Source organism: Schistocerca nitens, unplaced genomic scaffold (assembly GCF_023898315.1).
Source record: "Schistocerca nitens isolate TAMUIC-IGC-003100 unplaced genomic scaffold, iqSchNite1.1 HiC_scaffold_465, whole genome shotgun sequence".
Taxonomy (NCBI): Eukaryota; Metazoa; Arthropoda; class Insecta; order Orthoptera; family Acrididae; genus Schistocerca; species Schistocerca nitens.
Window position 1 is genome coordinate 1641374 of NW_026045998.1, and position 27744 is coordinate 1669117.

The window sequence follows — 27744 nt, forward strand, 5'->3', positions numbered from 1 at the left end:
ACCCACTGTTCCCACGCTCGGAGACCGTCGGTCGTGTGGCGTGACGCGTACGCTTCTCGCTACCTCACAGTGACGTATGTTAAAACGCAGTGACTAAATGTAGTCGAATGTGGGCAGAGATGTGGCATAAACACCACAAAATGACACGCACTAAACTTACCGAAAGAGAAATGAATGATCGGAAGATAAAATAAATGGAAATAAGAAAGTAAAATTGACGATTAATATGACAGAGTGGAGGATCAAAAATTTAAAAAATTACATTTAAACTATTTATTTGAATGAAAATAATGATCAAAGTCGTAATAGTAAAGATCTACAAATAAAAATTTGTAAGCTCGAGACAGGACTGGATCTGCCACATTCGGTACGTCAAAAATGTACCGTAACTGCTACGCATTGTCACCAATCTGAATAAAACTATTATTTTTGAGGCTCTCGGACACCGTAACAAATACTTTCCTATCAGTTACTCTCAAAAGATAACCGACTGGGACGAGTGGCTGCAAAATGTGATAGGTGGGGCTCCAGTATACACCACTGTATAGACGATTTAAAAAAGTCGATCACAACCCTGGGGACTTCCCCTTATACGTTCCGAAGTGGGGTGTCGCCTCGCAGCAGAATTACAGGGCGTCCGACACTCGCAGGTCCGCATCGAGGCGACGGACCCGCGCTGGGTGTCGTCGCTGCTGGTCGGGGTGACGGCGGCGCTGCAGCCTCCGCCTCCGCCATCGCCCACGTCGCCTCCCGCCGCGGGGCCGCCTCCGGGTCCCGTGCCGGGCCCTTCGTCCGCCCCCACGCCGCCGCCCCCGCCGCCTCGGCCGGCCGCACCGCAGCGCTCGACGCACTTGCCAGTCACCGCCCTCGGCCTCGGGAAGGACACGTGGGTCATCTGCGGCGATTTCGTGCTCAGGAACGGCATCCCGGTAAGGCAAAAGCTATGGCTGAAAATTTAGTTGTGAGCACTTAAATTTTTCGGTGAGAGCCCTGATTTCTCTTATTTTATCCTGATGATCATTTCTTCCTATGTAGGTGGGTGGCAACAGAATGTTTCCACAATCAGAGGAGAAAACTGGTGATTGAAGTTTCTTGAGAAGATCCCCTCGCAACGAAAAATGCCTTTGCTTTAATGATTGCCACTCCAATCCACGTATCACGTCTGTGACACTATTTCCCCTATTTCGTGATAGTACAAAACGAGCTGCCCTTCTTTGTACTTTTTCGATGTCATCCCTCAGTCCCACCTGATGCGGATCCCACACCGCACAGCAGTACTCCAGAACAGGGCGGACAAGCGTGGTGTAAGCAGTCTCTTTAGTAGACCTGTTGCACCTTCCAAGTGTTCTGCCAGTGAACCGCAGTCTGTGGTTTGCTGTACCCACAATATTATCTATGTGATCGTTCCAATTTAGGTTATTTGTAATTGTAATCCACAAGTATTTAGCTGAATTTACAGCTTTCAGATTTGTGTGACTTATCGCATATTCGAAATGTAACAGATTTCTTTTAGTACTCGTGAGAATAACTTCACACTTTTCTTTATTCAGCGTCAATTGCACCATACAGATATCTTATCTAAATCATTTTGTAAGTAGTTTTGATCATCTGATGACTTAACAAGACGGTAAATGACAGCATCATCTTTAAACAGTCTAAGACGGTTACTCCAGTTGTCTCCTATCTCGTTGATATAGATCGGGAACAATAGTCTTGCCTAATGTTGAAATTGCTGTGCCAACAAATGAGCCAGGTGAAACCTTTGTGGATGCTTGTGTGATGTCCTTCGAAGCGTCAGTTCTGGCTACCAGTACTTCCAAGTTCAGCGATGTTGTGTTTTGTGCTCATTACTGATATTTTTAAGGGAGTACGAGCAGGGGCTAAGAATTTATCACTCCGAATGATACGTCACTGTGCTCTGATACTTTTCATCGAGCAGAATTCGTTTGATGTGTGTGTAGTTGTGGTTAGTGTTGCTTTAATTGTTTTTCTTTAATTATTTACAACGTTATAAGTGTTGCGCCGATTAGCCGAGGAACTGTTAAATTTGATATGCTGATGATACGTCGTTGTCATTTCACTGTCAACGAGTCTGTCAGTGTTAGTTATATTTGTGAGGAGTGGAATAGAATGCCGTATAAGCGTACTCACTCCAGTGGCTCGCCTTCGGTCACAACTATTTCCGTAAGCTGCACGTCGGTTAGTAGTAATAGGGTGACGTTGCTCGTGGTTATATAGCAGTGCATCTGGAATCGAATGGACGTAGTTCACCAGGTTTTTCTAATACATCGCTAGGTGGTGGTGCGCATACTAATTGTCCTTCCACAAAGTGTGAGTAATTGTTCGTGCTTCAGTAGGTTTCCAGGTTACGTTTACCTGGGTGTCACTGATTTCTGAAGTTGTTAATAGGGCAGTCACTTGGGTATCTAGCTAGAGATGAAATCTGTTGTAGTATTAGTGTTGCAGTTGTATGTTTCATCTCAACCTTTCAATGGCTGGCATTTGCAACTCACATTTAGGGGCCTTAAAAGAATTCCAGATTCTGATATATCTTACGACATTTTAAGCAACTCCCTCGCTTTACTTAGTTGTTGTTTTCCATACGAGGTTATACTTCACGGTAGGTGAAGTTGACCGGGGTCGCGTTTGTAATGACATTGTGAAACATGTATAACCTTAGGTATTTCAGAGCAATAATTGGTTTGTGCCTTAATTGCCTCGGTTGGTTGACTTTGGAATAAACTCCAGCCCCCCCCCCCCTCTCATTTATTGCTCCTCTGACTGAACACTATCCTCCCTTCTGTTACCAAATTGACGAGTCCTCGAAGGGACAGAATCTGTCGTATCACCAGTTCCTCTTTTAGCCGACCACTCAAAAATGTCTTGTCTTCCTTATTACGTTCATTACCTGTTCGTTAACAACAATATGGAAAGGATAGATTGCTAATCACCACATAGAGGAGGCATAGGGGAGCCCCCGCACCCTCTCTAGGGACCTCCCTCACACCCCACACCCTCTTCCGCACCCCTACACCCGCTCTGGGGACCCCCACACCCTCTGGCCCACCTGTACCCTCTGCCCCCCCCCTCCATACCATTTTCCCTCCCCCCACTCCGGTCACTGGGCCCCACCCCCACCCCCCATGTTTTCTGGCGCCTGGACGCCCACTGCCCCCCCCTACCTGCCCCCCCACCCCACCCCACCTACCTGCCCCCCACCCCACCTACCTGCCCCCCCCCCCCCCCCTGTTTGGTAGATGTTGGGTAACACATCACTCTACTGGAGTGACATACAGCACAATATTTATAAAATAACTAATGTTGCTTTTGTTTTCACAGTGTAAATAATACATAATAATTCAGGGTGTATACAACCCGGGAATTTTTTCATCTGGGAGAAAACCGGGAATAACCCGGGAATTGTTTAGAATTCCGGGAATTTTTCATTGTTTTGGTTTTCAGTTAAATTTTTGTGATTTTGACTGGTAAGAAGCAATACTCGAACAAAGGATATTACTGTATCCCGCATTCTGCAGAATAATACTGCAGCAACAAAACATGAACTATAGGGGGAAAAAAACGAAAATAAAACTCGAGTTGCAAAGGAAATGCGCCATATACAACAACAAAACAGTGCTCATACAAGCGTCTGCCAACTGCAAAGTGTTTCAAAGGCTTTGGGAAGACTTCAATGTTTCATAACAACAAATTTCCTCCGATGAGCGTGACGTGACAACTGTTTAAATTAAGAGTAGTTTGAGTAGTTGTGGGCGGGCTCTTGCGCTTGCGCAGTTTAGTCGCGTATGAGTAGTACCTTCTCCCACTTCTGGTTACAGAGATGTGGCTGGGCGTCACTACCTAATATTGCCCCAGTTCGGAAATACAGTAAATCTGGGGCTTTCGCTTAGTTACGGAAGGCCAAAATATGTTATTAGTTTCAGATTTTATTTCCACTTTTCTGACAGTCGAGTATTCATCGCCTTGCAGAACAATGAAGTTATTTTTGTCGGTTTACTAAATAGATTTGGCTTTTATTAATCTTTTTTGCTGGGGCAGTCAATCTATTTGAAATGAAGTGTTTAATTTCACACTCTTGGCTGGTTTCAACTGTTTGCTGCATTTCAAATGCATGTATGCATTATGCCATAATAAAGAACCAAATATCAGATAATACAACACTGGTACTCCAAGAAAATTTACATCCGAATATGGACATACAAAGGCTTAGCCGAATTATGCATTTTAGCATTGTTCACGAAATTCTGATGCTCTTGAAATATTCTCTGATGTCTTGTTTCTTTTATGACATTACGTAAGATCTTTTAATGTTCTACACGTACGGAACATACGGGCTTCCTGCATCACCGTAGCTGCGCAAGCGCGGTGACGCCTGTTACCTGGCGCTCTCTTGCAACTGCTGGAACGAACCTGTTTCTAACAGGTTGTGGGAAAATATTGCGAATGGTGGTTTGAAAAGCGTTAACATTCAAAGCAAATTTCCTTTTGCGCAAGATGAACTGTGTGCGAGAATGTACGATGAATTTCTTAAATCACAAAGCGTTTGACTCCATTAAAAATCAACTCTCTGAGGACGACCATTTAGAAGAATTTTGAGCCCAGATCAGACATTTACGTTGTTATTCAAAATTTTATCTTAATTTAAACCGTGAACTTTTCTTATTTGTGTGTTCGCGCTACTTAAGAGTGATCTTGCTATTGGTTGACTACATCACGTGTCCTGTGCTGTCATCAGCTGGCGAGATCACGTGACATGAGCTATGGCTGGCTTACAAAAGCGCATCGCAGTCTCGATTTCAATGCTTCGGAAAGTGACATGCGGTGTTTGGTGGAATTTAAATTTATACCTTCGTAATACGAAAATATGCAGCGTATGTGTTGCAGCACATCAAAGGTCTTTCAAAACGTGTTTTTTCCTCCCCAAGTTTCGTTCTCTAAAGTGCCGGGAAATTCTACGTCGGTATATAAAACCGTAAACATTCAAAGGATCGATGAGTTTTACAGTGCCAAGGAAGAGTGTACTGTCACTTAACACTGAAAAAGCGTATTTTCACCCGGGGGAATGTGTATTTTTAACCAGGAAATCCGGGAAAAATCCGGGAAATATTTTCTTTGTTCACATATACACCCTGTAATTTGTTGTTGTTGTTTGTAACAGTGCCTGTATTCTTGTAGTAATTTGGTAGTGTCAGAAGGTGACTCTGCAAGATCGCCCTCCTCCGTTCTCTCACCCCCGATGTCTGTTTACGAGTTGCTCGCCGGCTGCCGGCAGATCCGAGGGCAGTACGGCCCCAACTTGGACTCGCTGGGAGTGGGGGACGTGGTGGGCGTGTCGGTGGACGCGGCCGGCCGGCTGCACTTGTGGGTGAACGGAGCGGACCAGGGGGTCGCCGCTCAGGACCTGCCCGCGCACCTGCACGCCCTCGTCGACGTGTACGGCCAGTGCCAGCAGGTGGGTTTGGTTTTTTAGGGACGACTACTGCAGTGTTACGTGGCTTTATGCTGAATTACAGACTTACTATTTTGTCAGTTGATTTGTTTTCACCACGTAACGCCTGCTGTTTACGTCCTCCTTTGTTGCTGAGCGATGTATCACTTTTCGTGCTGATGCCGCAACTCTTCCTTTCCTATATCTTTACTACATTTTATCTATATAAATGATGAACTATTGGTTTTGCCGTTTAACAACTTTTCAACAACTGTGGAAGTATTACAGCATTGGGTCCCACCTAATGTGTCACCTGCCTATACGTTTTACACAAACCTTTAGAGACTCGATCGATCTGTTTACAAAGGGAAAGCAGAATATCTCTTCCTCCGACGACGACCTAGGAAGCTCGACGCCCTCGCGGCCTGGGCTCTTCCGCGGCTCGCGGTAGTTTGCGGCATTCGTTTTATTCCTCGCCCACTTGCCGCTACGTCGAACTTTCGTGGTGATCGTTGGGCAACGTCTTCTATGCCTTTTGATACCACACTACTCTATTCTGGCAAAAAAAAAAAACCACACACACACACACACACACACACACACACACACACACACACACTGCTGCAGCAAGACAATACTGTGGTCTGGACTCACCGTTGACGTGACTTTATTGCAACTACTACAGTTTGTAGAGAACAATGCGTGACAATAGTGTCCTGAAGTTTGAGCTATTATTGAAATAACATGAGAAATTTGTTCATTGTTCTAAAAGAAAGCATCCTATAAGGTCAGTTGTTGGTATGGAAGAAAAGAGGCACACTGTCCACAATGAAAATTCGGGACATTTCACTGTCACCTGTACAAACTGTTCCAGAAAAATTAATTGGGGGATTGTCAGGTGGAATAAATTTTATAGTTTCATGAAATATCCTTGAACTAACTTCAGCTGAATATGTATTGAAATAAACCTTAATAATCAAATTTATTACTTCAGTCTATTATTAAGTTACTACGGTTGGCATAAGCTTATTAAGTGTAACAATTAACTACGATAACCTGTCTGAAATTTACAATTCACTGTCTATGCAAATAATTTGATAATTAACATATTTTCTCTTGATTATGGCGTGACACACTCGGTTCAATAAGGTAAGGATCGGAAGGAACGTAGGTGGGTGGGAACCCTATACTGCAGTACATCAATTATTTCGTGTAAGGTAGACACACCAAACATATCCGAAACATGTAAATATATAGAGGTGTGGTTTTTTTTTTGCCAAGTTACAGTAGACTATATGGTGAATTTTCTGTCATGTACAGGTAGTGACACAGAAGTTTTTTTTGTGGAGGCACCCTCGTGTAAAATCCTCTCGGTGTTCAGACGACAAATTAAAACTAGAGCTTTCAAAGATTGTTTGTCAGAGATGACTGACTGGGGTGAAATACGTTTCCTCGATAGTGAGGTCTAACCTGGTCGTCGGTCGGGTAACGTTACTCGGAATTCTAGCTTCCACCATTTCCGCACACTATCAGGGTGGAGTTGAGCGATCTGTGTAATTCTTGCAGGATTTCGTATAAAGAATTTTTAATGTTCGATAGTCCAGATCGCAATATTTTAACGGTCATCTATTACTTCCGTATTTACTCAAATCTGAACCGCACTTTTTTCCGGTTTTTGTAATCCAAAAAACCGCCTGCGGCTTAGAATTGAGTGCAAAGCAAGTGGAAGTTCTGAAAAATGTTGGTAGGTGCCGCCACAACTAACTTCTAGCGTCCAATATATGTAGCGCTACACAGGCCTGCTTTGCAGGCACAAAGATAAATACTGGCGCCAAAACCTCTGCGTCAGTAAATAAATAAAAAAAAAAAAAAAAAAGAAGGTGTAAGACGAGCTTTTTTCTCCGCCCCGAGTTTCGACCACTGCATTTTCATACATTACCCAATGAAGTAAATACAAATTCCCTATTGTTCATCTTCGAATGTAGCAGCATTTCAATGTACTACGAAAATCCGACTGGAAAAACTGTTAGGGATGTTTGTCAATATGGCCAACTCTACGTTCTGAATTTTTCCTACCTGTGGGAAGAGATGGTTACTAATAGGAACCCGAAGAAATGTGAATCGCATGCAGTATTCTCTGCACCATAAGAAAGAATACGAATATAAACATTTTGCCATGTATTCTTTCGTGTTTGCTGCTATCTCATTTAAATCCTGTCTGCCTAATAAACTACGAAACTAGAGTGAGACAACAGCAAATGCGGAAGAATATATGTATCGTGTCATGTTTATATTTGTATTATTCTTATGCCTAATAGTGATACAGTCAGAAATGAAGCACGGCAACTGACTAGATTTTTAAATCTAAGATGACTCTAATTTGTGTGCAGAATCTGATGTACTAAAGAAGCGGCTGCAAAGATTTTCAAACGGAGAAAAATTTTCGCTAAACTCTGGTTCAGAACATCTATCATATGCAGTCTATTATTTGGTTCTTGTTAATCATTATCAAAGAAAGCTGCAGTGTAAGTAACAACAACTAGCAGTCTCTTGCCATTGTTTCGCTAATGAGACGATTCCTCTTTTTTTTTTTAAATTGTAAGCGGTGGTAGCGCGCACAAAAGCAAGCCGTGCCACGAGCGGTGACAGGCCGTAAACACTCACTATCAGAATGCGACAAACAGTGGACGACACATTACAGTAACGCATTTTCAGCTGAGAATGATGTAAACACCAATAACAAATAAAACGGCACTTATCAGATCAAAGGAAAATAAGCAATCAATTCAAACCAGACGAAGCACGTGAAAAAGGAAGTGTACCCGTATAAATAGGGACGGAGTGCCTGACGCATAGCAATGGCTACCTGGTGAAGCTTAACTGCTAAGCTTACCACTCGAACCAAAGTACTGTAGCTGTATCGTCATTCATTCGACCTAAATTGTGTCTCATATTACAATGGACCAACTTTGTTTCTATTTGGAGGTGCGGCCTAAAACTTTTCTCTTCCTTTGAATTTCGAGTCTCAAATTTCAGGTGTGGCTTAGATTCGGGAAATTTTTTTTCCCTTTATTTTGAGTCTCATTTTTCAGGTGCGGCTCAGATTCGAGTAAATACGGTAGTTGTTTTGCCGAGCAATCGGCCATCTACAGATCTGAAATGGCACAGGAAATTGTACGTAAAAAAGAAAACGGGGTAAAATGTGCTGGCAAGTATAACTACAGGTAAGTGAAGGAAAATATATGCCAGTTCATAAAATGAGTCCAGTGTCTAATAACGAGAGTGGAATAAGACACGTTGTCATCAATGTAAAACAGTTGGTGCACAAAAGTGAGCACTGGAAAAGTTTTACGTGTCACTAGTTGATGAAACTTTACTCGGGCAGCAACTGCAAAATCTAAATAAACTGAGTAATAACAAAAGTGCCATAATGCTCCATCACACCAGTGAAAGTATACGAAAACAAACCTTTCGTACACACAAATTTGAGAGCATTATACACGGTGTACAGTACCGCCGTACCTCGTAAGACCGGCGTGTGCGATGTACGCAGCAGAGGGCAGCGGGCAGCCTCGGAGCTGTAATGTAGCGTCAGTCGACGACAGAGGCGGGGGTCCAGTTCAGAGCGGGGAGCGACCGGCCGGTGGTGTGCGCTCTGGCTACCTGCCAATAGGGTGGTAAGGGTACTTCCGTGAAGCACATACGTTTGTAATGCAAATATTAAGAGGTTAAGCAGAATACAGTTTTCTGTGTTCAGACTACTATATAAAGACAAGTTGTCATTCAACATTTTTATCAAAAATCCCGTACCTCTTGCACAATTTACTTCAAATTTTTACACGATACTCTAATATATGTTTGGACCGACATAAGCTACACATTTCTTTAATATATGTGGTATAGGAATACAAATTTCTGTATATAAATTGATATGTACTACATAAAGAGTGAAGGTGCTACCGAAAATTTAAAATTTCTCCACCGATTCACTTCAAATTTTTACACAGTACTAAACATTCCGGTTGAGGTAGGCTACATATTTTGTAAATACACAAGATATACATCTACCGTATAAATGGGAAATGTTTTAGCAAAAATCTCGAAAATGTCGTGACGGATTTACTTCGAACACTAGTAAATGTTTTAATGCACGTAGGCAAAATAATTTTTTAGTATATACAGTATGCAAATAAATGTAAAGGAAAAACACTATTAACAAAAATCTCGAATATTTCTTGGCTCATTTACTTCAGATTTTTAAACAACGCTGTACAGGTTTTCTGTTTCAACAGAAACTGCTGTGCTGGGAAAAAAAGTGCAGTTGTGTTTCCTTTCTCAAAGTCAGTTTTAACTACGATCGTTGCATTTAAACTTTAGACAAATTGTCCTGTGTACCAATGATTCCAACCAGTTTACTCATTCGTGTAAAGCAACTTCAATTTCTAATCGAGGTTTTTGTTGGTAACAACAGTAAAGAAGGCCAAAATTGGGCGGAGGCGGGGGGAGGAGATGGAGAGGGGCGGGGGGGGGGGGGGGGGGGGAATGGTCATAGAGAAGGGAAAAAGATGGACGGTGGGGGAGGAGGGAGGAGATGGAAAGCAAGAGGGGGTGGAGGACATTAGGACGTACGTCCAACTCCCATACGTACTTAGCAATTGCAAAGCACTGCCAGGTTACATAGTAAGAGAAAACTAAGACGCAGATGACTTCTTAAATAAAACAGTGAATAAATTTAAGGGTGTTGAGCACTCATTTTGTACGAGGTCCGAGATGCGGGTTATAACATTACACGAGTATGTCCTATGTAGTCGGATCTACTTTGCGTCACGTTGAGTGTAGGGGAGTCGAAACCAGTAGTGACCCGTGACGTCATATCAACTTGAGTTTTTTTTTAATACGTGTCATTCATTTCTAAATTTTATTGATTATTTACAGAGTAAAGAATTTAAGTATATACAACATTTAATAGATAATGAGTTTTAATGAGATAGATATAAATATGTTGTGACATAGCAAATAAACTTGTTGCATTATGCATAATACGTTTTCTCTTTGTACGAACAAAAAACTTCTTTGTTGCTCGAGTGCGTGATCGAGTAGTCATCGAGTGCGGATCAGCTGTAACTTTTGCGAATGGGCAGAGAATTGTTAACTTTCAACCCACAGTCGATTTAAAAATTATTCTAGGGAACCACGGCCAGACTTCGGTGCAAACAAATCGCACGCGAATTCCCAAATATTGGCGTGGAGTTAAAGATACGCGGCTGGATATCGGGCGTTATCGTCGTGTGTGAGATTTGGTAACATTAACCGCAATTTACAGACATTAGCTTGATAATAACTATCAAAGACTTATGAGTCAAACAATGGAAAATCCAGGATGGAATGTAACAATACCAGAGAAGGAAAGTAGCTACTCACCATATGGCAAAGATGCTGAGTCGCAATAGGCACAATAAAAGGATTCACACAATTAAAGCTTTAGGCGATTAAGGCCTTTGTCAGCATTAGACACACACACACACACACACACACACACACACACACCAACAGCAACAACAACAACAACAACTTGCACACACATCTGCAGTCTCAGAGAGCTGAGACCACACTGCAAGCTGCAGCACCAGTGCATGATGGGAGTGGCGACTGGCTGGGGGTGAGGAGGAGGCTGGGGCGGGGAGGGGGAGGGATAGTATGGTGGGAGTGGTGGACAGTCAAGTGTTGCAGTTTAGACAGAGGGCAGGAGAGAAGGTGCGGAGTTTTTATATATATATATTTCATCTAATTGATATTAATGAACTTCTTTCGAGATTGAAACTTCATTAATGCTGTCACACTCATTCAGTTTAGTAGCATGATAGATAGTACTAGCTACACTACTATTTACAGTTTTAAAAGAAAAGAGAGTACATACCTGTTTTTCTTTTGAGAAATGTTTGTACTTCAGTCGTCAGTCTTCTCAAACCGGAGGCACGAGTGACGCTCCCTCACAGCAGTACGATATCGTGAACCACCGCACACGTGTGCCCCCTTCTCACTGCATTTCTGCATTGGAAACCCTGAGACACAGCCGCGGTACAAAGAAGGAAGAAAGGAGAGGAAAGATCAGTGAAAGAAACGGAGCAAAGAGAGAAGGGGAGGTCACAGTTCACAGCACAAAGCGTTGTGTTGCAGTTGTGTGATTAGGCACTCCATTCATTTGATTAATTGGTATATATTTTCCTTCAGTTACATCCTCTTAAACTCGTCAGTGTGTTTTACACTATTTTGCCCTTCATGTGCAATTTTCTGCAAGTTTTCAGATCTGCATACAGTCGATCGGTCAGCTGAAACCAGTAGTCAACAAACGGGAAAATATGGCGATCCGGACCGTTAAATGTGTAATGTCTGACTTACATTGCTAGTGTGAAGTCATCTGGAATTCGGACACGCAAACCCGGAAAATTGGTAATGTGGCATTACACCCCCACCCTACCGCAGTGCACTGTCATTGACGGCCGAAAGGGCAACAGAGACTACCCCAGCTTCCACTCTCTCCTGAAGATTTAAATTTCCATGAAAACACTGTCTCGACTGCTCATCTGGAGGCACAACTCAGATAATAAGCTCCTGCTCTGTTAAAAATGTTCCTGCACCTACAGATTTCTACTGGATGATTTTTTTGTGCGGTCACACCTTCACTTTACCGATTTCCCGCATTTCGACATGTGAATCCCTCTCTCCACACGACACCGTTTCCCAGTGACGTCAGCTCCCAGAATCAAAGTGGAGCGCCACTATAAAGCGACGAGATATCGTACCCGGCTCACAGTCACCTCCCTAGAAAGACGGTGCTGCTAATCTTAGAAAGGTAGAGTGTTGAGGCCAGTTTGACAAAGTCCGAACACCGGTAGGTCTGCGAGTAGCTTTTAATATTCATCTCTGTACGTCCGTCCGTTCGGAGGCGGTTGCGGGACTCGGCTGTTCGATACAGAATGTCAGATGGAACGCCTTTCAGTTTTCTGGTTTCCAAACTTATATTATTTGGATAGCAGTTTTGGTGATTTACTGTGCCACCTTCGGGCCCTCAACCGATGTTTAGAAAGGTGCACTATAGCGAGCACAAATCTTCTAACACCGGTATTGCCGGCCCCCGTTTCGACCAGAAACCGAGGCGGAATCCCGTACAAGTCGGTCAGGGGCGTGAAGCTGGCATAGGAAATCACCGAAAGTAGGAGCCAAATAAAATAAGTTAGGAAACTAGACAGCTGAAAGGTGTGTCATTTGACATCCTTTAACATTTACAGCTGCCAAATTGACACCCTACCTCCCCCCTCGTAATTGAAATTGTATACAGTTTTCTACTATGGAAAAAGGAGTTCGACGATGTAACGTGTGTCGTGTCAGTAAGCAGTGAGGGAGTAACGGTTCTGCGAGCCAGTGTCCTGCCGTCAGACAGGTGTCACAAATGCCTGCCATACCGTACCGAAATAACTCGGATGCAGCTTGTTCACGAAAGTTGTAACCTCCCCCTCACTCATCGACCTCAATGACAGTGAAAAATTAAACCGCGTGTACCTAACGGAAATGTGGGAAAAGCAATCGTCACCGAAGTTAATCTGTCAGTAAAGAGGGAGGAAAGGGTTACATCTAAATGAAAGGAAAAATGCAAATGAAACTGGTGGAAATTAATTTTGAAAAGGGGTAAAGTTAATAAAGAAAGTAAATGTGCGGCCGTTACGTTAACAATTAACTAGCGGTAATTAGATATTTGAGATTTGGAGGAAATTACGGTCGCCAGTCCTAAGGACAAATACTATAGTAACTGAAAAAGAAAGGTTATTACACATATAATTAGCACTAGAAGCGTGGCAACTGAAGGTTGACACGTGTAGTGTGAAAACTGAAAGTTTGTCAGAAGTAATAAATTTCGCTACACCCTGACTTCATTTAGCAAAAGAATTAATAAAACAGGAAAATCGAAAGTTAATTTAGTGACTGAGATTAATAGTGAGCTTTGTTTCTGAAGCACATCGAAATTCAGTAAAATACGGTTAGTCTTGGGCTACCTCAACAATCATTTCAAAAGCTACGCAATTTAGAAATAAGAGATTTAACTATGAACTTGAATTAAATGATTCTGGACAATTAACAATAGTAACATTTAGTACGTACCAAGCTGAGCTGCAGTCACAGGTAAGCTAAAATATGGTAACAAAACTCGCACTCTTAATTTGTGCTTCTGTAATCTAAATATTGTAGCCAGCTATGAATACTTTAACTGAACTTTGAACTTAAAGCAGTGACATGGAATATTACTTTAATGCTGGCGTATGAATTTCAACGACTCTCGGGTTCATTCCGGAAAAGGAAGGGACCCTGCTTGGTAATGCAATTGGGACAATGAGCAACAAAGGTTCATGATAAGTTGCTGTATTTTAGTGATGATAATTTGAAAAGCTGAGGTCTGCCATACAGTTGTAAAACTTTACGTGCTTCCAGTCTTCCTTGTCGGTCGATTGAAGGTTTGAAGCCGTCGTTTGAGGAGGTGGCGACAGTCACTTACTGTCGGCCGTCGCTGTTGCAGAAGCTGGATGTCGGCGCGCCTTCTTCTCGACACGGTCACCAGGCGAAGCGGGCTCTCGATGTGCGCCAGCTAGTGTTTCCCGTCCACGACACCGTGTCAGAAACTATCATCGCAAGTCGAGCGCAATTACATGCTGCCAAACCCCGAAAGCGCGGCAACTCGCGGGAGCGTCACACAGCACACCTGCTCCACCGCCCTACTCCAGCCAGACTCTCTCTCTGCTCTGCCCGCGCTCCATGCGGCAGAGTTAACACTGCCCAAGATCCTAAACACTGGTTCTCCACACGACCTATCGATGTAAACGTTCGATAGCATAGTTTTCCCGAGGCAAGACCCAGCGTAAAAATACAAATAGTATTTACAAAACAAACCAATTATACATGGACATAAATGCATAAATATATATACAAACAGTAAAACAATTACAACGTATAAAGATAAAGAAATGTAATATCTTCAGGTAACAAAATAAGGGAAAAATTTATAGTACAATGGACGGAAATAGAGGGATACGCATTTCTGGCGTTACAAAGTGAAGTGTGAGAAGTCGGTATATGGCGTGCTCCTCCCGTCCAGGTCCGCGTCGTCGGCGGTCCGGGCGAGAGCGCCACGCCCGACGAGGCTCCCGCCTTGCCGCTCGGCACGGAGGAGGACGACGGAGCGGAGGCGGCGGCCGCGGCCGAGCAGGCGGCGGCGGGGGTGGGCCCGCCCGCGGCGTGCCACGCGGCCCAGGCGGCGGCCGCGGCCTACGTCGCGGAGGTGGACGATGCGGAAGACCGGGACGGCCTCAGCGAGAAGGCGGACCTGGAGTGCGACGAGAAGGAGAAGGTGGAGGCACAGGCAGAGGCGAAGCGCGGGGCCGGCACTCAGCGGGATGAGGTGAGTGGCTGCCGCCGGGGGTACGTGTCCCCGCGCGGTCGCAGATGGGGGCCCGTCAGCTTCCCACTGCTCCCAGCGAGCGGGTCTGGGTATACGGGCCCCAGTTTATGTCTAGGTATATGGGCCTATGGGACGTGAAAGGGAAGCAGTGGTTGGGAAGGGAGTGAGACAGGGTTGTAGCCTATCCCCGATGTTATTCAATCTGTATATTGAGCAAGCAGTAAAGGAAACAAAAGAAAAGTTCGGAGTAGGTATTAAAATCCATGGAGAACAAATAAAACCTTTGAGGTTCGCCGATGACATTGTAATTCTGTCAGAGACAGCAAAGGACTTGGAAGAGAAGTTGAATGGAATGGATCGTGTCTTGAAAGGAAGATATAAGATGAACATCAACAAAAGCAAAACGAGGATAATGGAATGTAGTCGAATGAAGTGGGGTGATGCTGAGGGAATGAGATTAGGAAATGAGATACTTAAAGTAGTAAAGGAGTTTTGCTATTTGGGGAGCAAAATAACTGATGATGGTCGAAGTAGAGAGGATATAAAATGTAGACTGGCAATGGCAAGGAAAGTGTTTCTGAAGAAGAGAAATTTGTTAACATTGAGTAGAGATTTAAGTGTCAGGAAGTCATATCTGAAAGTATTTGTATTGTAGTGGTTAATAAAAAAGAAAAAAGAGAGGAGTAGAGAAGAAAAGAAAAGAAGGTTGAAAATGGTGGGAACAATTGGTGAATAAAAAGGGTTTTAAAATCGTAAATGACCGTGAAAAAGGGAAAAAATGAAAAGCAAATTGGACTTCGTGTTACAGAAGAGCTATCGGACTTCGTGATTCGGAAAAGCTATTGCTGGGATGGTCCTTCTGGCGTTTTTGAGCAAAAGTTAAACCAATTTCCACTACAAAAATTATTGACGAAGAACAGAGAATAACAAAATGTAACTGACAGGGTGGAATGGCGTAGCTTAGAGTTAATTCTTTACCACGTTAACATATCTTCTTGTTTTGTGCGGCGTCCAGGTCTTCAAAAATCTCCTACTTCATTTCTGCGTGAAAACTCTGCTCCGAAATCTTGTAATAAGTTTGATTGTCCAGGAATTTCTAATGTACACAAAACCGTCTTGATATTAAATGCAGTTTATTTTAGTTGCTTCTCTCCATCCTCCGAATTTCATAACAACTTCCACAATGTCTACACATTAATAAGTTTTTTCGTCTTAATCAGATCACGTCTGCATAAAGCTTCCGCTCTCTAGAGACAATTGAAACGGATAGAAAAACATAAAAGACTTACAATTTTAGTATTTTCTCTCTGCCGTCGAGCGCTCGTACCGCTGCGACGGTATAATTTTTGTCTGCGGGAACGAGTGTAGCGCGGCGAAATTCAAAGTCCCGCTACAGTAAGGAAGTGAAACATGGACGATAAATAGTTTAGACAAGAAGAGAATAGAAGCTTTCGAAATGTGGTGCTACAGAAGAATGCTGAAGATTAAATGGGTAGGTCACATAACTAATGAGGAGGTATTGAATAGGATTGGGGTGAAGAGGAGTTTGTGGCACAATTTGACCAGAAGAAGGGACCGGTTGGTAGGACATGTTCTGAGGCATCAAGGGATCACCAGTTTAGCATTGGAGGGCAGCATGGAGGGTAAAAATCGTAGAGGGAGACCAAGAGATGAATACACGAAGCAGATTCAGAAGGATGTAGGCTGCAGTAGGTACTGGGAGATGAAGAAGCTTGCACAGGATAGAGTAGCATGGAGAGCCGCATCAAACCAGTGTCTGGACTGAAGACCACAACAACAACATACAGGCCCAACTTTACTTCTGTACAAGTCCATCTCTTATACTGAACTGTTTACTAGTCTCTGTTGTGTCGGTGTCCACAGATGCCATAAATTTATCAGATGACTCGAGATTGCTCCCGGAGTATAAAATGTTTGAACTGCATACGAGAATATAGGCAGATATTGTTGTCCGATGTTGTCGTTGTGGTCTTCAGTCCGAACACTGCTTTGGTGCAGCTCTCTGTGCCACACTATCCCGTACGAACCTCGTCATCTCCGAGTAACGACTGTAACTTAAATCTTCCGGAATCTGCTTAATGTATTCGTCTCTGTCTCCGTTTACAATTTTTACCCGTCGCACTTTGCCCGGTACTAAACTGGTGATCCGTTAATGTGTCAGAATGTGTTCTGTCGACCTATCCCTTCTCCCGGTTAGGTTGTGCCACAAATTTCTTTTCTCCCCAGTTCCGTTCAGTACGTCCTCATTAGTTACCTGATCTACCCGTCTAATTTTCATCATTTTTCTGTAGCCCTGCATATGAAAAGCTCCTATTCTCTTCTCGTCTAAACTGATTCCCTCCTTTATTCTAATTCTATCACATATTTCTATTTCCTCCAGTTCCACGTACGAGGGGAGGTCACGACGTTTGGATTACAGATTTGCTTCGCACTTTGTTCACTTGTAATAGTCCATTACAACAGCATAAGGTTTATCTAGAATTTTGAGAAAAAACAAAAGAGCAGTAGTTTTACGTGTCGGTGATATAGCGGTGCATTGCGACGTTGAGCACGAGGTACCGCAGTATCGTTAGGTATGTGGTTAGTGTCGAACCTCCACAATCGGTGGATCGCGGGATCGAATCCCGCTCAAGATTTTTTTTTTTTACCACAGTAGTATTATTATTATTTCATACGTACTACATTTCAAAGGAAATGTGATAAAAAGGTAATGTATTTGTATGATTTTTTTCGAATTTCCAGTGTATATTACATTTATAATTAATGACAAGTAAACGACCAAACACAAAAAGTATCCTTGTAATTTGTGCTTGTCACGATTTCCAAAATCCCTTTTACCTGCAATTGTGTAAGATACTCAGAACTCCTTTGTACCTGGATGCTTCAATCTGCAGACACAGGTTTCAAGAACGAGGGATAGACTTGGAAAGCACAAGTCAAAAATCAATAAATAAAGGTGTTAATAACCTTATCCGGTAATACAGTGAGTTGAATATGCCGCAGTATGAGGGTGATAAACAATTAATTGCTGGGTGTGTTTTTGACATTGTAAGTTGCAGGAAATATTTTTTGTACAGACACAGAAAACATAAATTAAAATGTCATCTTCTACGTTAAGGAATGCAATTTTCCTGTATGCGCAAGGAGTCTTTAGAGACTGTAAGGAAAAGCAAAGCTTGTCCTCATTTTCAAAAGTTTCTCTTTCTTCCAACAATGTGACTGCAAACACAACCTTTTCGTAAATATAAGTGCCAAAAATTGACGATGTAGAATCGAAGTTATTGTAATGAAATCTTTACGTGAAGTAATTTCTCATTTGCTGTCAGTCAAATATGAACAAGTCTGAAGATGCTTTATAAAGTTTTTAACATGCCAATAACAATAAGCCGCATAATGTCTGTTATAATAATAAAAATTAGTAAATAGCAATATAAATTTGGAAATTCGATAAAATTTTGTGTAAATACGCATCTTTTCATCATATTACCTTTCAAATGGACTGATGACCTCAGAAGTTAAGTGCCATAGTGCTCAGAGCCAACCTTTCAAATGTAATATGTACATAATAATATGACTAATGTTGAAAAGCATAAATTAAAAAATCTTGTGGTCAGAATCTCTGCACACTGCTACATCATTGACACGTAAAACTACTCTTGTGATTTTTCCGAAGTTGCCCTACAAGTGCTTCTTTATACTTACATATAATGTTGTCCTAATGGATTATTAAAAGTGTACGAAGTTTCAAATAGATCTGTGGTCCGAACATTGTGGCGTTCCTTTGTTAGTACTTTCTCATTTGTCGTTCAATACACCCACATAATATTCAACATTTTCTTTTAGCACTGCATTTCAAATCTCCCATTCTCTTGTTGTCTGAATTGCCTATTGTCCTAGTTTCGCTTCCATACAAGACTACACACCAGACAAATACCTTTAAAAAAGACTTCCTAACTCTTAAATCTGTATTACGTATTAAAAAATCCTCTTTTTCAGAACTGCTCTCCTTGCAGTTGCCAGTCTGCATTTTATATCATCTCTACTTCTGCGATAACATTTTTCTTGCTCGTATAGCTGAACTGATTACTACTTTTAGAGCTTCATTGTGTAATATAATTTGACTACATTACACTGTTCTTTTTTTGTGGATGTTCATCTTGTTTTAGGCATTCACTAAACAATTCTTCCAAGTCTGTGACTTAATTACTATGTCATCAGCAAACCCCACAGTTTTCATCTCTTCTCCTTTAACTTCAATTCCTACTCCGAATTTTCCTTTGCTTTCCTTCACTGTTTGCGTAATGTATGACTCGAATAACCTAGGGGATAGACTGCAACCCCGTCTCACTCCCTTCTCGGCCAGTGCTATCCTTTCCTGCCCTCAACCCTCATACCTGCCATCTGCTTCCTATGTAAGTTGTAAATAATCTTTCGCTCCCTGTATTTTACCCTTGCTGCCATCAGAGTTTCATAGAGTATAACACTTTCAACATTGTCAGAAGCTTTTTCTAAATCTACAAATGCTATAAATGTAGGTTACCGTTTCTTTAAATTATCTTCTAAGATAAGCCATAGGATCAGTATTGCCTCACACGTTCTATATTCCTCTGGAATCCAGACTTGTCTTACCAGAGGTTGGCTTTGTCAGTTTCTCCGTTCCTCAGTAAACAATTTGTGTTATTGTTTTGCACCTGTGACTTATTAAACTGTGGTTAGGTAATATTCACATCTGTCAACACTTGCCTTTTTTTGGCATTGGAATTATTAGATTCTCATAAAGTCCGGGGGTATTTCACCTATCTTGTCCATCGTGCACACCGGGAGGAATAGTTTTGTCACGGCTGGCTCGCCCGTGGATACGAGTAGTACTGACTTACCTGTTTCTATGCTCTGTCAATTTCTTCTCACAGTATATTAGTTCCCATATCATCTCAATCAGTTCCTCTTCCTTTTCTATAATATTGCCTTCAAATTTATTATACTTGTGTATAGCCCCTCTGTATTGTCGTGTCAGCTTTCCCTTCTTTGCTTAGTACAGGTTTTCCATTGGATGTCTCAATGTTGTCCAAAGGCATCTTTAATTTTCCTGAAGCAGTATGTACTTTTCTCCTGGCTGTAAATGATTCTATAGACTTAAGTTTGTCCTGAAACCATTCCTGCTTCGGCACTTTGCACTTTCAGTCAGTCTCATTTTTTAGATGTCTGAATTCGCCTACTTCATTTGCTGTATTTTTATATTTTCCCGATTTGTCAATTAAATTCAATGCCTACCTCATTATCCGAGGATGTTTACTGGGCCTTCTCTTTTTATCTATTTGATCCTCTGCTGCCTTCACTATTTTGTGCCTCAAAGCTCTTCATTCGTCTGTGTTTTATCTCTGCACTGTGCTTCAGTCAGTCACCTAGCACTCCTACTGAAACTCTCGACAATGTCTCGTTTCTTTCAAAATATCGAGGTCCCAGCTCCTTAATTTCCTACTGTTCTGCAGTTTCTTCAGCTTTGTGTGCAGCACAAAACCATTAAATTGTGAAGTTCATTTCATCCGAGATGGGCTGATGGGTACAGAAACCAGTTTCCATAATTATGTGAAAAAACAGTCTCGGTGGCAAGTTTATTTTTATTATAGATAACACGTTTTCTGGTTAAGGCTTCTTCAGATTTTAAAAGGATGACATGTAGTAGTTTCATAGCCTTTTCAATATCTGTTGAAGTCTTAATCAGGCAAAACGCATTATTTGTAATAAAAATAACTTTGCAACCGAGCCTGTGTCTTTGTACAACAAATTGTGGTCAGAGTCCATATTGGTTCTGGGAAATCTCTTATCTCCAAAATTCAAGAAATATACTGAAATTCATACATATCTTTAGTGTCTCTTAGCATATCAGAAACCTGCTCACAAAGTAGTTGGGATCGGAGTTACGGTAACCTCTTTGGAATAGTCAAACTTGATTGCTTTTAGAGCAGTGTTACACTTTACATATCATATCTCAAACAATTGAACTTATTGAAATGCTTTCAATGTATTTTCTTTTTCTGTGTTAATTACTAAAATACCTTCTTGACAGTGAATATTTCCATTATTTCGCAACACATTTACTGTGTATGAGGTTGAGAATATGGGGGGGGGAGGCGGAGGGGGGGGCTTTTCTTACACACACACACACACACACACACACACACACACACACACACCAGCGCAGTGGCATTGTGTCAGCTGGACACAATGCTAGGAGTCTGGCATGGTATGTTCTATTTAGTGAATTCTCACTGTTATTCGTAAGTTATTTACTTTCTACCACAACTTTTCATACCATATTTATGTTATTAATTTACATCTATACTGCTGTATAAAAAGAAGTCATCATTTAGTGTTGTTACCAAAAATAATTCCAGTACCAAAGAAAGCAGGTGTTTACAGTTGTGAAAATTACAAAACTATCAGTTTAATAAGTGACGGCTGCAGAATACTAAAACGAATTCTTTACAGAAAAATGGAAAAACTAGTAGAAGCCGACCTCGGGGAAGATCAGTTTGGACTCTGTAGAAATGTTGGAACACGTGAGGTAATACTGACCCTACAACTTATCTTAGAAGAAAGATTAAGGAAAGGCAAACCTACATTTCTAGCATTTGTAGACTTAGAGAAAGCTTTTGACAATGTTGACTGGAATACTCTTTCAAATTCTGAAGGTGGCAGGGGTCAAATACAGGTAGCGAAAGGCTATTTACAATTTGTACAGAATCAGATGGCAGTTATAAGAGTCGAGGGACATGAAAGGGAAGCAGTGGTTGGGAAGGGAGTGAGACAGGGTTGTAGCCTATCCCCGATGTTATTCAATCTGTATATTGAGCAAGCAACAAAGGAAACAAAAGAAAACTTCGGAGTAGGTATTAAAATCCATGGAGAAGAAATAAAAACCTTGAGGTTTGCAGACAACATTGTAATTGTGTTAGAGGCTGCAAAGGACCTGGAAGAGCTGTTGAACGGAATGGACAGTGTCTTGAAAGGAGGCTATAAGATGAACATCAACAAAAGCAAAACAAGGATAGTGGAATGTAGTTGAATTAAATCGGGTGTTGCTGAGGGAACTAGATTAAGAAATTAGACACTTAAAATAGTGAATGAGTTTTGCTATTTGGGGAGCAAAAAAACTGATGTTGGTTGAAGTAGAGATGATATAAAATGCAGACTGGAAATGACAAGAAAAGTGTTTCTGAAGAACAGATTTGAGTGTCAGGAAGTATTTTCTGAAAGTATTTGTATGGAGTGTAGCCATGTACAGATGTGAAACATGGACGATAAATAGTTTACATTAGAAGAGAATAGAAGCTTTCGAAATGTGGTGCTACAGAAGAATGCTGGAGATTAGATGGGTAGAGGGTGTTAGGGTCATTCCATGTCAGTTCAACACAGTAAAGTAACATTTTCAACCTGATCATGTCAGATTTCTTCCAAATTTGGTGCATTCAATGACCCAAAAAAGAGATGGAAAAATACCAATTTGCAGGTGTGTGTTACAAGTGTGAAGAAAGTTATAGGTCAGTAAAGTTTGGAATTAGTGTGAAATTTACGTGTGTCTGTCACAACATAAATGACTAATTCTGGTTCTAATTCAGTTACAGCAATGAAAATGGTACCATTGGAAAGCTAACTAATAGACCTTTACATTAATATGCTTCAAGCAAGTTTCTGAGAATTTTCATACTAAAGGTCATTGACCTTGACCTTTGACTTTGAATATCTCAAAACACCCTATCTTCAATTTTTTTGAGAAAAAAAAATTTAATTGCCCCAGTGTATGGTAAATATCAAGATGGCACACCAAAGGCATCATGCTTAAAAAATTATTTTGTCAGCATCAATACACTACCAAAATGAAGAAGGTAACACACATATATGAAACACAAATTATGATAAAGTACAGTCCACAAGTAATATTGTACAAAAATATGGTTTACATTATTGTAGTGGTATTATGAATTATTTACATTACATTAAATTATTTACATTGCAGTTGTAATGAGAAGGCAATGAAAAGTTATTAGATCTCTCCTCACAATTCTTAATGTTTGCCAGATCTAATGCAGGGAGATTGTATGTCCTGACATTTGGTGTCACTGGATGCACTCTCATGATAATGTCACGTTTTCTGATGAAACGCAAATGACAGAGATGGTCCGTGTGCAGGCAACAAGTTGACCTTTACTTCATCTGTTTCTTCACAGGTTTGTAAGACACATGCAACCCAACAATGACTGTCATACGTGCAGGCAGCAAATCCACGTCTATTTGTTAACAGCATTTCATTCACCATAGCAATCACTGACCCTTCTCTACCCGCAAAAGAAGCAGAATATGTCTTTGTCTCTACTAAAGCTTTGTTGACAGGTATTATACAACGAAGCTTACGGGTACCTGGAATTGTCCTCGTATTTTTGAAACATTGTTTCAGCTCGGCTGTATCTTCGTGGGAAACTGACGAATAATGGAAGACACACGAAGGAATATTTTCCTTGCACCACTCGAACAACTGTTGTGATGTCAAACTACGGTTTTTCGTAAGGTCGTATGAGGCTGGCAAGTCTTGCTAATCTCTTTACAGTCCCTGCTACCCCATCACGAGATCCTCCACTGTGCGCTGTAGCAAAAAAATGCCATTCTGCTGTAACTTCAAAATCATCTTGATGATAGGACAGATTCGTAAAGTTCTTTCTGTTTTGGCCAGCTCATCCATCTGAAAACTAATAAATGTGCTTTGGATTTGAAAACTGACAATTTAAGAAATTGATGAAATTCGTCTGGAAAGAATAAACACACACCGTATCATGCTGAAGGCAGTCAGATATTTCCACCTATGATACGTGTCGTATTTCATTAGTGCTCAAGTCTGTGTAGTAAGCTACAAATGGGTGAATTGTAGCCTGTGAATTATTCCAGTGGAATCCTTGTACCTCGTCCTGAATGGTGAAGGAGTAATTCTCTGCAAAGTCACAAAAAACAAGAAATTCATTTACTTAGAGACCTTCATTAGTGGTTTTACAGAAATGTGACTGCTGCCGATAGATAGATGGGTGAGGTAGGAACTGTCACAACCTCGATGCAAACACCTCGACGAAATCGTCTGTCGACTTTGTTGTAGCCTCTAGAACTACCCTGCCTGTAGTTAACCGACACTTATATGCAATTTCGCCAATGCAGTTCTTACCAAACAGACCGTTGAGATAATCAGTTAGTCTTGTCACGCTGGACAATAGGGGTGTGGACCTAAGAAACCTGCTGGCAGTGGAAGATTACATGCAACAAATGCTACACAGTGCTTGTATGATGGTAATGTGTATTCTTCACTCTTTGTTAGTGCTTTATGTTTACAACCTTCAATCATTAACTTGAAATTATGGTGCAAGACACACACACAAACAGAACGGGTTCCACTGGCATTGACGAGAACACTGTGCTTTGGTCGCAACTCACAAAATTTGGAGAATCCGATATTTATATCTAGGTATTTATCTTTGAAATATGCATACAGTTCCTTAAGGTTGTGCAACACTAGCTGCTTTTGTTTATGTACTGAAATTCTGTTTTCTTTCACAGACACAAAAGTCTTTTCTTCCTGGCACCATACGGCTCACATCGTGATCACAGTAAAAATCACGCGCACACTGAACAGTTTTCTCACATAAAGTCCTACCTGGCTTTGCATTTGGTGTCACTAATATACGGTGTTCTGCTACTAACTGTTTTGCTCTCCGTACCGTGTAATTTGAAGCAGAAAAGTCTTTCATAATTTTCTGTAATATTCCAACTCTTTGGAAACACAGTTAGAATTTGTCGCACATACGGTCTGAATTGTGAAACTTGTCTTTCAGCTGGGTAATAATTTCACTTTCTCCATTTTCACTCTCTCCTTTTTTTAGTTGTGCCATATGATTATACTTCCAACACAGAGGTTATTTTTTTCAGTTTTTGCTTTGGGTACTTTTTCTCACTCTAATTCCTATTTTTTCTTCACAGGAGATTCACCTACATACTGAAGGCTACTATTTAAAGCATCGAGTGACAGATCTGATGCTACTTCATCTTCACTTAAATCTTATGTGGAAGTACCTGGCACAACTGTGCCGACATCTGCAGTGATCGTTGGGTTTTGCGATATTTTTTTCTACATTTACTACAAATTTTTTCACCCGACAATACATTAGGATATTTGTTGGTCATCCACTCCTGAACATTCCTTAAATTCTTCTGCACTCTTGCACGACATTCTCCCCTAAACAGATTGCAACAATACAATTTTGACTTGAAATCCAAACTCGCGAACGGCTGTCGACGAGTGGTTCCGCTCCCACCGTCCCCAGTGGCCACGCGCAGCAGAGGGAAGACTTGCCAGCAGTCACCTCGCACAGGAACAAATGACGTCTGGCGAAGTGACAATCTTAACTTTCGGGTAGGCCCGAACTGTGACGTGCGTTATTAATGGTGTACCTCTTCTTTGCCTTTTATTCTTCGCGTCGATGCCTCGTAATGCCGAACAAATTTCTACTTCCGGACTGAATTGTTTCACCCTGCAGTTTGGGCGTGCACCGATACAAAAGACACTGGCCGATTAAAACTGTGTGCCGGATCGAGACTCGAACACGGGACGTCTGCCTTTCGCAGTTCAACGCTCTACCGTCTGAGCTATCTGAGCACGACTCGACACCCGCCCTCACAGCTTTTCTTCCGCAAGTACCTCACCGCCTACATTTCGAACTTCACGGGAGCTCTCTCGTGAAACTTGCCGGACGAGCACTCCCAAAAGAAAAGCTATTGTGGGAATGTGGGATAGCCACAGACTGGAGGGGTGTTTCCAGAATGAATTTTTCACTCTGTGGCAAACTGTGCACTGGTACGAAACTTCCTGGCAGATTAAAACTGTGAGCCAGGTGCAGATGTAAGAATAGGAGACAAGGTGCCCGTGGACTAAAGCTGTGAGGACGAGTCGAGAGTCGCACTCGGGATATCACAGTTAGAGTGTGTGCCGAGATGAAAAGTGAAAGGTAAATGCAGTTTTAATCTGCCACGGACTTTTGTATGATGCATATTTTATCCCATAGTGAAAATTCGTTCTAGAAACACTCCACCAAAGCCGTGGCTAAGGCCTGTCTCTGCAATATCCTTTCTTCCAGGAGCGCTAGTCTAGCAAGTAGGAGACGAGGTACCGGCAGATGTAAAGCTGTGAGGACGGATCGCGAATCGTGCTCGGGTAGCTCGGTGGGTAGAGCACTAGTCAGCGAAAGGCGAAGGCCCCGTGTTTTGTTTCAGATATATTTCTTTTCCAAATCGTATATGTAAACGAGGAAAGCTGCACTATATTTTTAACTTCGACCAAATAATATGTGAAGCCCAGGTTGAATTAATAGCACGTATATTGACATCTGAAATATTCGTCAAATCAGTTACATTAAAACCTCCCACCAATGTTCGGGATCAGCTGTAGAACCTCAAAGAACATTTCATTTGTTTGTCATAGGCTAGCGTCCATCATTCGTATATTTATTCTTACAAATGTGGCAGATGTTAAAGGTAGAACTTAATTTTTGTGGGCGAGTAGGTAGTTCCTCTCGCAGAGTTACTGTGACTGCCGTCCCGCATTCGAAGGCTCGCCCCGTCCTTCCACGTGACTCGCTGTGTGCAAATGAAAACCATCCCAAAGGACACTTGTACATTTACACCTGATGCTTCAGTTTAAAAATTTTTACTCGCAATTAACGTTTTTCGAGCAGCATTACGAGGCACGTTAAAACGAAAGATCCGAAATCAGTTTCACACCGGCCGGGCGGCCTCCACGACCGTCACGTCTGCCGTATTCCGTGTCGGCAGGAGCTCTTCGCGAGCGGCAGAGACCCGCCGGCGTCGCTGTCGAACGCGCGGGCCCCGGCGTCTCCGCCGCGCTCGCTGCCCGCCACCCTGTCGGACAACGACGTGGCCAACGGGCAGCTGAAACAGCAGCAACAGCAGCAGCAGCAGCTGCACGGCTCGGCGCCGGTCATCGCGCCGACAGCCGTGGCGAAGAAGTCGGCGCCGCCGTCGCCCGTCAGCGACAACTCTGTCAGCCAGCAGCAGCAGCACGGCAAAATCGTCACACAGGTGAGCCGCGTGCCGCTGCAGCCGGTCACCTGTGGGCACCGCTTTGCCCCGGACCGCAAAATCGACTTCTCGCACAATTATTACAGTTTACTTGTGCGTCCGAAATCTAAAAACTTGGAATTCCAAAGTATTAATTGCCCCACGTGTTCATAAGGGAGCACATAAAATTGTAACAGATTCGTTAAATCAAATTACTAGAATGTAACGTGCAATGCTTGGCGCTTTCTCTGAAAGATTCTCGGGCATTGAACAGTATTTGTACGGTGCAGCTGCTTGTTCATCTTCAATGTGTGACTATGGCTGGCTGATATGTCTGCCAACTTTGTATGCCTCTTAACCAGAAAGGTCCGGCCAGGCGAGGCTACGAGGGTAGTCCGTAAATTGAGGTGTCTGACGCTTTTTCATTTTATTTCCAAATGAATTACACATTCTGAAAGCTCGTACTTTACCTATTTTTGAGCGTAGTCCCCGTCACGATCGGCGCCCTTTTGGAGACACACCAGAAACAGTTTTCCTACCTGCACTGTACAACTCTCCCGCCGACTCGTGCGGAAAGGAACGGCCGGCTGCCTTCGACTCTTCGTCACTCGTCGTGCACGTCTGTACGGCCGTCTGCGAACTTCCTGCACCACTTACCTACATTTTTTACGTCTGTACACCTTTCTGCATACACGTCAGTCAACTGGCGATGTATTTA

General features: G+C 42.2%; 1 protein-coding gene across 1 annotated transcript in view; it reads left to right on the forward strand.

Annotated features, from left to right (window-relative positions):
- LOC126232175 (neuralized-like protein 4) overlaps positions 1-27744 on the forward strand; it is a 295692-nt gene that overhangs the window by 236739 nt on the left and 31209 nt on the right. Inside the window, exons 25-29 of the mRNA XM_049942472.1 lie at positions 651-929; positions 5291-5470; positions 14592-14681; positions 14748-14894; positions 26781-27140. Coding sequence (XP_049798429.1) covers positions 651-929; positions 5291-5470; positions 14592-14681; positions 14748-14894; positions 26781-27140 — 1056 coding nt within the window. The remainder of the gene's footprint in view (positions 1-650; positions 930-5290; positions 5471-14591; positions 14682-14747; positions 14895-26780; positions 27141-27744) is intronic.